Source organism: Lissotriton helveticus, chromosome 3_1 (assembly GCF_964261635.1).
Source record: "Lissotriton helveticus chromosome 3_1, aLisHel1.1, whole genome shotgun sequence".
Taxonomy (NCBI): domain Eukaryota; kingdom Metazoa; phylum Chordata; class Amphibia; order Caudata; family Salamandridae; genus Lissotriton; species Lissotriton helveticus.
Genome location: NC_136061.1, coordinates 505214557 through 505227840, shown reverse-complemented (window position 1 = coordinate 505227840; position 13284 = coordinate 505214557). Strand labels below are relative to the sequence as shown.

Below are 13284 nucleotides of genomic sequence, written 5' to 3'. Positions count from 1 at the left end.
ATTTCATGTGTCTGTACCTGTCATGAATTTTGAATAGTGTTTACTTATGACACAATTCTTACTTTGAAATTATAATATAGGTGCTCACGGAGGACCATAAATTTGACTTATGGGATATATCTGTAGATCTTGAGGAGCACGAAGAGGGTGTTGAAGCAGGAGGAGATGGTGTTGACTTACTGGGTCATTGAGAGCGCTGAGTCCAGGATGAATCCCAGGTTGTGTGCATGGTAAGTGGGTGTGGGTGTGGCTCCCAGGGCAGCTGGCCACCAAAAGTCATCCCAGGTGGAGGAGGTGGATCTGAGGATGAGGACCTCTGTCTTGTCCGAGTTATACGTTTCAGGTGTCTTGTCTGCATCCAGCTGGCTACGGCCTTCATTCCTTTATTGAGGTTGGTTTGGTGGTGGCGGGGTTCTTGGTGAGTGAGAGGATCAGTTGAGTGTCGTTGGCATAGGAGATGATGTTGAGGTTGTGCTAGAGGACGATGTTGGCGAGCGGTGCCATGTAGACGTTGAAGAGGGTGGGGCTGAGGGATGATTCTTGGGGCATGCCGCAGATGATCTTGGTGGCTTCAGAACGGAATGGGGAGGCGGACCCTCTGGGTTCTGTTGGTGAGGAATGTGGTGGTCCAGTCCAGGGCTTAGTCGCATATTCCTGCGTCGTGTAGGTATGTGCATAGGATGTGGTGGCAGACGGTGTCGAAGGCGGCTGAGAGGTCCAGGAAGGTGAGGGCTGTGGTTTTGCCATTGTCCAGTAGGGTCCTGATGCTGTCTGTGGCAGCGATGAGGGCAGTTTTTGTGCTGTGATTGCTGCAGAATCTAGATTGGGACAGGTCCAGGATGTTGTTCTCCTCGAGGAAGTGGGTCAGTTACCTGTTGATGATCTTTCCTATGACTTTCGCCAGGAACAGGAGCAGAGAGATGTGCCGGACATTCTTGGGGTCCTTTGGGTCCGCTGTGGGTTTCTTGAGTAGGGCGTTGATCTCAGCATACTTCCAGCTTTCTGGGAAGGTGGTGGTCTCGAAGGAGCTCTTGATGCTCTTCCGGAGTTGGGGTACGATGATGTGGTTTGCTTTGTTAAAGTTGTGGTGGGGGCAGGGGTCAGATGGTGAGCCGGAGTGGGTGGTGCTCATGGTCTTGATGGTGTTGTCGTCATTGAAGTGGGGCCAGGCGAGCAGGTGGTTGGTGAGGCTGGGGGACAGTGAGTCTGCAGTGTCGGGGGCTGTAGGAAGGGTCTGGGTATTGAAGGTGTTGTGGATGTCTGCGATCTGGCGGTGAAAGAAGGTGGCTATGGAGTCGCATAGGTCTTGTGGCGGCGGGACGCCGTTGGAGCTGGAGCTGGGGTTGGAGAGTTCCTTCACAATGTTGAAGAGCTCTTTGTTGTTGTGTGCGTTGTTGTCGATGGGTTCCTTGAAGGCGGTCCTTATGGTGGGTGGGATGAGATGGTGGTGCTTGTGGCTGGCGTTTTTAAGGGTGTAGTGTAGTTCCTATATTCCCACTAGGCTCTGCGCATTGGAATAATATATCCCATAGATGTGACGTAGGACTTATGTCTACTAGGTCGCTATCGAATATATTAGACTTAATTGTGAGTGCCAGCTAGCTCAGAGGTCACTAGAAACTTTCTCAAATTCTCAAGAAGGGATTTACTTTCTGACAACTGCATAAACATGACAACTTTGTTTCCCCAAGATAAATCTGATCTTCAGAGTCGTGGAAACAATAGATAGATATTTCACTCAGTCACTTGTGCGTGCTTCGTTTCACCAGAAGTGCCAAGAAATAGATAGACATGCGTTTTCAATAAAAGGATTTATTGAACAGTCTTCCTTCTCAAGCATAAGAAATGAACTGCTACAATCTTAAAACTGGGTGCAAAATATAATGCATACAGTAGAAAGAGTAGAATAAAATAATGCTGTAAGAGCGTTGTATGGTTCCTAAACCATAGATAAATACATACATAAATAACAGAGGCTAAAAGTATTCAACTGGTGCTTCTAAAATACGCCTACCCCGATGTACCTAACCTAAGCTTAGTACGAGGGAAGAAGTAAGTGAGGTGTAGCATAAATGTACTATTCTTTGCCAATAATCTGTCCAAGATTTCTCTTAGGGTCTAATCAGCTCCTTACCTTGATTTGGAATGAAGAAGGTCAGACTCAGAACTCGATTTCCCAACAACCCGGAAGGGTAGCTTGGAAACACTGGAGCTGGATTTCTCAGCAGGAGAAAAGACAGCGTCTCTCAGGGCGTCTGATGGAGGGTCGGTTTCCTTCGGCACTTGCGGTAGCAGGGCGAGTCGGGCAAGTAGATAGTCGAACTGCTCCAAACCACTGTGTGTTTGCTATGGTAAGTGTAGGCATATTTATACCTTGAAGGTACCGAGTTTGACGTAAAGATGGACATAATAACGTCATCAAAGAGTTTCAGCTCTTTGAAAACTCCATGAGTTCTTGGACATGTCAGTTTTCGAGCAAGGGGAAGTCCCTAGCTGCTGAAGCCGAGTTTTCCAAGAAACTGTTGTAGATTTTCGGAACTAGTGGAAGTAGCCCTGCCGTATTTGGACTGCATGAGCTATGTCTAAATATGGTTATGATTTCTATGCCTATAAAAGGATATGGTGATTTATACCTATATAAGGGCATGAATGGGGAAAATTACAATAGGGTCCTAAAATGGTATACAACACCCACTCCACATTATCATGTTAATCTAAGATCAAGCACTAAAACATATAATCTAGAGCATGGGTACTCACAAAGTTTCTGTCGGGGGCCAAATTTACAGTGTGCTTTGTGGCCGAGGGCCGCACTGTTAGGGGTGGGGTTAGTGGGGGTGGGATCAGTGAGGGGCGGAGCTAGAGTAAAAAAAAAACTGTTTCAAAACATTAGACAATGCGACCATGCTGTATTTCAAAATCAGATGCAACTACAAAGAGCACATTTTGATAATACATTTTTATTTGAAGGCCTTTAGTGAAAGTAGAATAGCAAGTACAAAGGCAAATGGAAAGGGGAAAAGTATTTTGCAAGGCACAGAGTTTATGCACTAATTTTACACTTCATGTCTGCAATTAATTTCTTGTACTCTGGAACCTTTTCAGAGAGTGCAAGTCTCAGGAGGTGATCCAGATGTGCATCAGTCAGTTTGTTTCTCAGTTTATTTTTCAAAACACCCATTGTAGAAAAGGAACACTCGCATACATATGTGGACCCAAACATGGTAAGTATTCTTTGTGCCAATGTAAAAAGAAGAGGGAATTTTTCAGATGGCACACTTTTCCAGAAATCTTCTGGTTCCCTCCCCAAGAAAGAGGACTCAAGCACAGAGCTGTATTGCATATCAATTAGTTCCATCTCAGCTTGTGCCCTTTTCAAACCAAGAAGTTCAACAGCTTCAAGATTCCTTGCACTTACCATCCATGGGTTTTCTATAAGCCTGAAAAGTGGGGTGAGAACTCTAAACTGAGAGAATCGCCTCTTAATGTCCCCAGACATTTCTTCCAGATACACACACAGATTAAGACTGAACAACATTTCCTGAGCTTTTTCAACCCTCTGCGTTAAAGCCTGCAACTTTGGAAAGTGTGTAAGATCACCATCGTTCAACTGCTCTCGGAACAGCTCGAGTTTACTTTCAAAAGAGTAGATGGCACTCATCATTGAGGACACCAGTTTCTGTCTACCTTGAAGTGCCAGATTGAGAGAGTTTAAATGTGAGAAGATGTCACACAGAAAATGGAGCATGGTGAGCCATTGCAAATCATATAATTCTGGGAAGGACTGCCCTCGACTAATTACAAATTGTTCAATTTCTGGAAGCAAAGTAATAAATCTTTCTAGCACTCTACCTTTGCTCAACCACCTAACTTCAGTATGCAACAACAGGTCTGCATGTTCACATTCGGCATCCCTCAGCAATAATTTAAAAAGTCTGTGGTTGAGTGCTTTTGCTCGAATAAAATTAACAATTCTCACAACTTGCTTCATAACATCATTTAGTTGTCCTTGTTTTATTTTCGCGCACAATGCTTCCTGATGTATTATGCAATGATAATCAATTAAAGTGGATGATTGAAGTTTTTTTCTTAACAGAGATACAAACCCCTTCTCATGTCCAATCATGGAGGGTGCCCCATCTGTAGTAATACTTACAAGATTGTTCAATGGCAGGTGATGAGATTCAAAGAAATTACACATGCTGGCCAACACATCCTCTCCTCTTGTGTGACCATGCAATGGCAAAAGGCAGAGGAGCTCTTCCTTTGGAATGATTTCTTGTTCCAAATACCTCACCCAAATCATTAACTGAGCCACATCACCTACATCTGTGGACTCATCAACAGCAATGCTAAAGAAAGGGGACATCTTGACAGCATTGATGACCTGTGCGAGAACATTGTCACCCATTGACTCGATTCTACGTGTGCATGTGGAATCTGACAGTTGTAGTGCCCCTATTTCCTTCATGATGTTGGATTTATTAGGATAGTGGGCAAATAAAATGTCTGCTGCCGAGAGAAAACACTTCTTAACCAGCTCTGCGTCTGTAAATGGCTTTTTATGTTTTGCTAGCAAGTAGCAAATTTGGAAGGATGCCTCGGTTACAGCTTCAGATTCTTTCATCTGGCACAGAAAGAGCTTTTGTTGGGAAAGAAGGGCTTGCTTTAGTGATGCCACCTTCGCAGAACGCGGTTTTGAGGACATTGGAAAGTTTTCTGTGAAGTCAGAATGTCGTGTTTTATAGTGCCGCTCCAGGTTATATCTTTTGAGCACATTAACCTTTTCTTTGCAAAGGAGACAAGTAGCTTTATCTTTTGGACATTCCACAAAAAGATATTCTTCTTCCCACGAAGTATGGAACACCCTGTGTTCACTCTGTATGGATCTGGGTCTTTTGCAAGACTTTGTTACCGGGCTGTATGCCATTTCTTTTGGATTTCTATGAACACTGCAGGGAAACAGGATTTGTGTTCACGACCGATGGCACGACCCCGTTTCACGACCGATGGCACGACGCCGTCTCACGACCGATGGCACGACCCCGTCTCACGACCGATGGTACGACCCCGTCTCACGACCGATGGCACGACCCCGTCTCACGACCGATGGCACGACCCCGTCTTACGACCGACGGCACGACCCCGTCTTAAATACAGAGCTCTTCACAAAGCAACGAGGTGACACTGGAGAGCTGCTATTTGGGGGGGAAACATGTTTGAAAATAAAGTTTGTGTTAAAAAATGTAAATGTCCACATTTAGTGTTTACTTCTCACAGCATATTTTGACAGTGCCCTATGTGCACATATTTAGATTCATTTGTGCATTCAAGCTAATAATTAGATATTGGCACTTCACAAATGAAACATCTTGGTATCACATTTCTCATGTACAGCTATCCCCCTACTTGAGAGCATTAGTGAAATGAAGAAAGAAATAACATGAGACCACCCTTTCTTAATAAATTAAGTTTACATTTGTACAGTGCATCCACTACCTCAAATGCCTTTCCCTATTACCCAGACAGGTGAATTAGTAGCTAAGCAAAATATCCTGCCACTTGCAATAGTGAACAGAAGTCTAGAGGTCCTGGCAGGTCACATATGGTAGAGAGGGCCCTGCGCTCTGGCAGTCGTTGGGGCAGAGAGTCCTGCCCTCTGGCAGTCGCTAAGGAAGAGGCATTACTTCCCTGCAAAATTCCTCTGCAGAAGTGAAACTATGTGCCAGATTTACCACTTATTCATGCAGAGCAGTGCAGCAAATGCGCTGCATGAAAAGGAGAGAAGAGTGCCATATTTACAGAAATATGACACTCTTCTCCCCTTTCCCTAGCACTAGTGCTGAAATCACCAACTGTGCGCGAGAGACATATTTGCGCCATAGCACAGGGTGACTCTGTGAGTCTACTGTAGGTTTTGTTCTTGGGTGAAACCCTTCCAGTACAAAAAATTATGCATAAGCTGAATTTATCTCTTTCCCCTCTTTGGTATTTAATTTGTCATTATATTCAGATATATCAGATACAACCAGTAACATTATACCTGCAACAAGTCAGGACTATTGGCTTTGCCAATGGTTGTTAGTTGCATAAGATAAATAACCAACAAATATGGGTTTGTTGTATATAAAAGTATTATATTGAAAATGCTTCAGTTCTGAAAAGATGACTGCGAAAGAACTAAACCCATTCTATTTGAAATTACATCAGAATCTTTGAGGAGTGATGCTGCTACTGAGATGGTATTTTTTTTCACCCGGAGGGCGAAAATGGAGACCCCGATAGTTGTTAGTTGCATAAGATAAATAAGCAACAACTATGCCTTTGTTGTGTGTAATATATATGCTTCAGTTCTGAAATGATGAAACTGTGAAAGAAGTTAAACAACAACAGTTTTGAAACACGGACCTTTAGAAAGGCATTGAAAAGCTGGCTTTTTAATCAGTAAACATCCCCTGCTGCCCTCAATTCCTCATGAGTGTTGTCTTTCATTTTTTCTTTCTTTTTGGCGAGTGCCTAGACAACTTTGGGTATTAGGAGCGCTTTAAAAATCCTTTATTCGTTTAACTTTCATTTCAGAGTGCAAGATATTATACAATATTCTAAACCCGCTCTTTTATAACTTTCAATCTAACTGTAGTACAATCACGCAAATATTTTAGTCACACATCGGTTTGGTATTAGTTACATTGACAGAATAATTTATTTATTTTTATTTATTTATAAAGTTTTATATAGCGCGAACAAGATCCCGAAGGATGGATGGAAGAACATGCGATGCCAGAGTGCGGCTTTGTGACACAGATGATTGTCTTGTGGGCACGGGTGTAACACAGGCCCTTCGAGAGTGCATTTTAAAGCCCAATTTTCACATAAATTTGCTAAAAAGCAGCCATGGGATCTAAAAGGGCTCTTGTTAAATATTTGATTCCTTTTATAGTGTGCCAAGAAAACGAAACCGGACACTTCTCAGGAGTTTAACCCATTTTTTTCAATGTGCTATCATTGACCACATATGCCAACAAGTATTGGAAAAGCCAATAGATTTTGCACTGTTGACATATTGGCTTTGTAAATACTTTTTTGTCAATTGGCAAAATCATAGCATTGGCAAAGAAAAAAGGCACGTTGATAAGGCCGCTGCTACTCACCCTAAAATTCTGTATGTGTGTGCATGCATAATGACATATGCATGCATGCGTGTGTGTGTGTTTGTCACTATTCATCCCTGTGCCTATTGCTTTTCTTTTGTCTTTAAGTATCCATCTAAGATGGCAGATGACGCTTAAACCGGCAAAAGTTCATTGTATATAATGGAGTGGCCTGGCAGCAAATGGCAACTGTTGGGCCCTCCGAAGAAATAAAAAATAATCTTAAATAAAAGACTCTTTGGGGGGGTGGAGGAGAAGGTGAGATGCAGGCGGAGTAAAGCAATGGGGATTAGTCAAGAAGCAATGGAGCAAAGGAGGCGCACAAAAGGGATATAGGCTTTACAGAGCAGCCTGTCAGCAAAGGCAGCTTCCAGTCCTCACAAGTAAGCTCGGGTTAGGGGCGCCATGGAGGAGTTGGTTGAGGGAGGCGTGTGAAAAAGAAGCAAAAGGCAGGAGAAGCTTTTGAGGCATTACAGTCAGTGTCGATGTCCCATGTCACCATACTCACCATGTCACAGTCAAGCATAGAACTGTGAAAACAAGTACAAAAACAAAAGCTTCACGGAGGAGTTCTCGTCACTAGATCATGATAAAGGGCCCTCCCTTGCAGAAGGATGGCTCCGTCTTTGCCCCAAGTGTGCACTGAAAGTGGATTCTAAACCAGTGACCTGCTCGGCCACATGAATGGCACCACAGCTAAGCTCGGTTTATTAATGCTCGTCGTGTAAGTTTAGAAACACACGATTTTCAAAAGTACTTTAAAAACAACAGCGCCATCTACAGTTGGTTGCACATAAATAAATATGCAAAACCTCGCAATAAACATGTATAAAACATTTTAGCCCCCTCGAAGATCCCGAAGAATAACTTCACATTTATAACAAACCACGAAGGATATCTTTACATTTTGGGTTATTGATAGGGTCCAAAAATAGAAATAAAAAAACGGCGAACCAGCAATAACATTGATGCCAATTGCATACACTTACTTGTTTCTGAGGCGAGGCGGCAATTATTTCCACGGGGCACTGACTCTCATCCCCTTCAGTTGGGCACACACTGCTGTTGTCGGCGCTGTGGTAAGTCCGACGTAGGTGGGTGAGGACAAGGGCAGGTCGACAAAGGGAGCAAATTGCAGTGCCATTCTTTTTAAACCCTCACCTGCCGCGACACAATCCTATGACGTCACAGCGGCAGGTGAGGGCGGGGGCCGCAGGTCAGCATGCAAGCAGGTGAGGGCGGGGGCGCAGGTCAGCATGCAAGACACTAATTGTCTGCGCATGCCCATTTCGCAGTAAATGCGGCCCTAGAGGAATCACAACAGCAGTAATGGCGAAGTCCGTGACTGTTGTTGTTTTCCCTGGGGGGCCGCAAGGAGAGGTCTGGCGGGCCGCAACTGGCCCGCGGGCCGTACTTTGAGTACCGCCGATCTAGAGCATGTGTTTACAATCCCACCCAAAAATACATATAAAATGCATTTGAAATGGTTGCACACGAAAAATGAGCATTTGTACTGAACGCATTTCAAAGCAATGATTTCATTGTATGCCTGTAATATGATATTGGAAATGCTAACTGAATGAATTATGAAATTACATTTAGGAAATGGCTCTTAGTAACAGAAGAAAAATCAAGACTATCCCACAGCAGAATATACAAGTTGTTTTGGTTTGTCGATTAGGTGGTCACTATTGTTTCTAGGAAGTATTCAAAGAATTCTTGTTCTCTAAGAATAGTTCTACTTTTAGCAGATTGCTTTGTGTCAAAGTTCATTGTGTTTTGGGAAAAAGTCAAATCAAATCGTAGAAGGAGAGAGAGAAAAAAAAATAGAGTTCAGAAGTTTTCCGTGCTGAAAAAAAGTGAAGGTCGAACTTCAGATTTCAAATGAACGCTGTGTGCTAACATTAAGTCGTCAAGGCTGGCAAAGAAATCGTCTACCACAGTAGATGAAAGTTGAACTATTTCATTAAGAAGATCAATTGTACACAGATGTGAAACATCGCCGTCAGCGTCAGCCGCGTTAGCAATGTTCGTAGTAGATGGTACCTGTGTGCCTGTTGGTCCGCGTATCACACCTTCATCTGGAATTGCCGGTGAGATCTCAACGAATGCCGTCATCAGGATTGGTAGCCGTTGGGGGCAACACAATACATGAGCCGTTATGGACTCAGTAAAGCGTCAACATCCGTTGGCATTACTGATGGAAGCGTTAGACAGATATCTAACACGCATTCCTCTCCACAAAGCAGGCATCGTAGAACAGGTAAGAGTGGTCTGAATGACAGGAACCATGTGGTATTCAGATCTCTTAAATGAGCCAAGGATCTGTGTGATTCTTTCACGATACTGCATGGCCAGGCGAGCATTCTCCATGGTAATTTGGGTATCGCTGGTGGCCGGACTTGCCATAACAGAGCAGGAGGAATACAAATAGGATCCCTGCTACGAGTCCCAAGATGAGAGGCAGGCCGCCTAACACAGAGTGCAAAAAGTTAGGAAAAATACCCAGGACGGCTTCAAAGGGTGTTAACAGTCCCGAAAAAATCGTCTTAAATACATGTACACTACCGCTGGTATCAGACATTGTGAGAAGTTGGCCTGATGTGCAGTGCTCACTATTCTAGTGATCACTATATATCAGTCCAAACAACCCTTATTGATGATTGGTTGTAAGTCAACCTTATAGACCAGCTATCCTAGTAGCATGGATACGAGCAGTCTAAGGCTAAGACTCTAGAGGGCGTGTTAAGCCAGCTGTTTTACCATCACATTACCCCTTGAACACCCAGTGAAAGGACACCACACAAGTGTTATGAAAATAAACAATGTATTTATTAGAATCACAACAACCCTGTACTCTTTATGAGGACAGGGTGCTAAGCACACAACAAAACTCTTACGAAAATACTTTTAAGTTAGCACGTTACACAAATGCCCGAGGGGCACGAAAAACCATATACGCTAAAAGTGGAATGCGAATTACTAGCAGGTAAGTAACAGTTCTAATAGGCTTTGGAATCGCTAGGACTGGACTAGGGAATCGTTAGATTACTACTAGGAGGCCCAGGGGACTCGGGTGCAGAGTGTGCACTCTCACGCGGGATGCGGGACAAAGTCTATGGAAGCTAGAATTCACAAAGTTAGTGTTCACGGGCGAACCCGACCTGGTAGGAAGAAAACGACAGTGGATCCTGACCCTTGGATAGTGAGGCTATGCTGGGACACCGGAGTGCCGAAGTTACCTAGCCCAGGGGCTGCAGCTGCATAGGTCGGAAAAGACGTCGGGGATCTCGTTGCCGGACCAGGAGCCTGGAAGGAAGAAGTTGCTGGCAGGCGACCAGTGAAGGAAAGTTCGATGGATCCAAGCCTGGATCAAGGAAGAAGAAAACCTGAAAGCAGAGGGGACCAAGTTCTTGAATCACTAGCCAGTGATTAAGTGGGCACCAGGATGGCACCGGGCGAAGTCACCGCAGTCAGGTGAGTGGGCGCTGCTGGGCTCTGCAGTCTCTCGGACCAGGAGGCGTTGTCGGCGACCAGGATGGAGGTGCGAGCTGTCCCACGAAGGATGAAGTCGTTGGCGTCGAAGTTACCCAGGATTGGGCAACAAGCCTTGGCTAATTCAAGCCCACGCGGTGGACTCAAAATGGCGTCTTGAGTGGACCAGGAGGGTCCGGGGTGCTCCTCTTCTGGAAGGGAGCAAGGGCCAGTCTGGAGCAACCAGACCAGCAGCAGAAATGTCGTCGGGCGTCGTCGGGAAGGCCACAAGCCAACGGGCTAGTAGCCAAACAACGCGGTGAGCAGCGGAAAGCAGAAGGGCCCCACGCAGATCGTGGAGATGCTGGGGGGCTGCACTTCGGAGCTGGAGCTGCTCAGAGTCGGGGCTTCTCGGACCCCAAAGCACTCACCAGTAGATTACTCGGCGGGCTTGCTGGAAAGAAGTCGTGCAGTCTTGCAGATGGCCGGTCCCTTGAGGTCTCGTCGCACCCACGGTTCTCAGCTGGGCTGTAGAGGTGGGTAGAGGTCAGAGGTGCCAGGGAAGCCGGTTCTCGTCGAGCTGGGCAGTCGGATTCCGGAGGAAGGACTTACAGCAGACCGCAGTGTTCTTAGATGGTGCCTGCGGATGCAGGGTGACTACTCCTTAGTCACAAGGGAGAAATCTTAGGAAGAAGTCTTGAGTTCCTTTCGCAGAAAGTAGTTTCAGGATTCAAAGATGATCTGATTTGGAAGGGGGCCAGTCTCTACCTTTATCCTGTAAAAAGGGGCTGGCACGCGACTAAGTCCTGCCCTATGGGTGGGACTGGGAGGGGGGTGGTCACACCCACTTCCTTGGCGGGCTTTTCCCCAGCACAGGGTCTGGAGTGACCCTGGAACTGGTTCCAGCCAGCCTATGCACAGTGAGCACCGGGGTGCCACGTGCAGTCACCTTCCTCTAAAGCCCTGCCTACCTACAATACACAAAACCCTGTCTGGGACGGTGCTGGCACCGCCCCTGGCAGGAAACCCTTTGTCCTTATCTCCTGCTCTGGGAGGACTCCCAGCAGCAGGAGGGCAGACTCGTGTCTCGGTGGCAGCATCCATTTTGTGGATGCTAAGGCTCTGTCTGACTTTTAACCGGGTTATAGGTTACAGGCATGTCGTGTCCCTCTAGAAGGGTGGAATGCTAACCCCGTCGCCAGAATTGGCGAGGGGTTAGTATTCCAATTCGTATGACACCTTACTCGACATGTTTTGATAAAGCGATACCAGAGTTGGCACATAACCGCGAGGATTATAATGCACTTAAGAGTATATGGTATGCGATATCATGGAAACGGCTAAGGGATGGGTCCCGAAAGCCGCAGACAGGCTCAGCTCATGCCAGAGCACCATCTCACACGATTCCAAGCACTCTGCCTTCAGGATTGTTAAGGCCTGCTATAGGAGTGACTGATAGGAGATCTGTGTGTCCATTTTTAGGGTTAGATATAGGTATACTATATCTAAAGCAAAGGGTGAGTACACCACCTTGCCCCAGCTGTCGTGCAGCCAGTTGTGTCAGTTTTAGTTAGTCAATCCAGGGGTGGCACAATACATGCTTCAGCCCCTGGGAGACTTCTGGGTGCACCTCAGCCCTGGGTACAGGGACTTGGAGAGGGCCCAGTGCCAATTCAGTACCTGAGTACAATTTGGATAGAGAGAACAGCTAGGCTGTGGGTCTGATTAGCAGGCCCACAGCCAGGGAAAGTCGTAAACCAGTGCAGCAAAAAGCAAAAATCTGGGTGATCATAGGATTGCAGACCCTACTCTCCTACATGACCCCCCACCAAACTTTGGGACAATAAGCTAACCTTGACCAGGTGAGTCTTCTTGCTCTAAGTGGAAATACCTGGAGAGCCCATCAGCATTGCTGTGATCAGTCCCAGGTCTATGCTCCACTGTAAAATCCATCCCCTGTAGGGAAATGGACCACCTAAGCAGTTTGGGGTTTTCACCCTTCATCTGATTTAGCCACAAGAGGGGCTTATGGTCTGTCTGAATGGTGAAGTGAGTGCCAAACAAGTAGGCCCTCAGCTTCTTCAGGGCCCAGACCACAGCAAAGGCCTCCCTCTCAATAGCTGACCAATTTTTCTCTCTGGGTGTCAACCTCCTACTAATGAAAGCAATAGGCTGATCATTACCATCAAAATTCAGTTGAGACAGAACAGCTCCCACACCCAACTCAGAAGCATCTGTTTGGACAATGAATGGCTTGGAGTAATCTGGACTCTTGAGGATAGGTGCTGTGCACATGGCCTGCTTTAGGTCATTGAATGCTTTCTGACAGCTTGCTGTCCACTGAACTTTCTTTGGCATCTTCTTGCTTGTCAGGTCATTAAGGGGGGTCACTATGGACCCATAATTTCTGACAAACTTCCTATAGTACCCAGTCAGGCCCAAGAAAGCTCGAACCTGAGTCTGGGTGATTGGAGGAGTCCAGTCCTTGATGGCCTGTATCTTACTCTCCAGTGGCTGAACCTGGCCTCCACCTACAAGGTGGCCCAGGTATACAACCTGTGACTGCCCTATCTGGCACTTTGTGGCCTTGATAGTGAGGCCTGCCTTTTGCAGGGCCTCTAACACTTTCCTCAGGTGGACCAGGTGATCCTCCCAGGTG

General features: G+C 45.9%; 1 protein-coding gene across 1 annotated transcript; it reads right to left on the bottom strand.

Annotated features, from left to right (window-relative positions):
- Positions 1–3043: 3043 nt before the first annotated feature.
- Positions 3044–4930, bottom strand: LOC144823271 (general transcription factor II-I repeat domain-containing protein 2-like). The gene has a single exon (XM_078681627.1). The coding sequence runs from the start codon at positions 4928–4930 to the stop codon at positions 3044–3046; it is 1887 nt and encodes a 628-aa protein (XP_078537753.1).
- Between the last annotated feature and the right edge of the window lie 8354 nt (positions 4931–13284).

Excerpts from the sequence above, each read along its gene's own strand:
- LOC144823271 (XM_078681627.1), bottom strand. The coding sequence starts at position 4,930 with ATGGCATACAGCCCGGTAACAAAGTCTTGCAAAAGACCCAGATCCATA.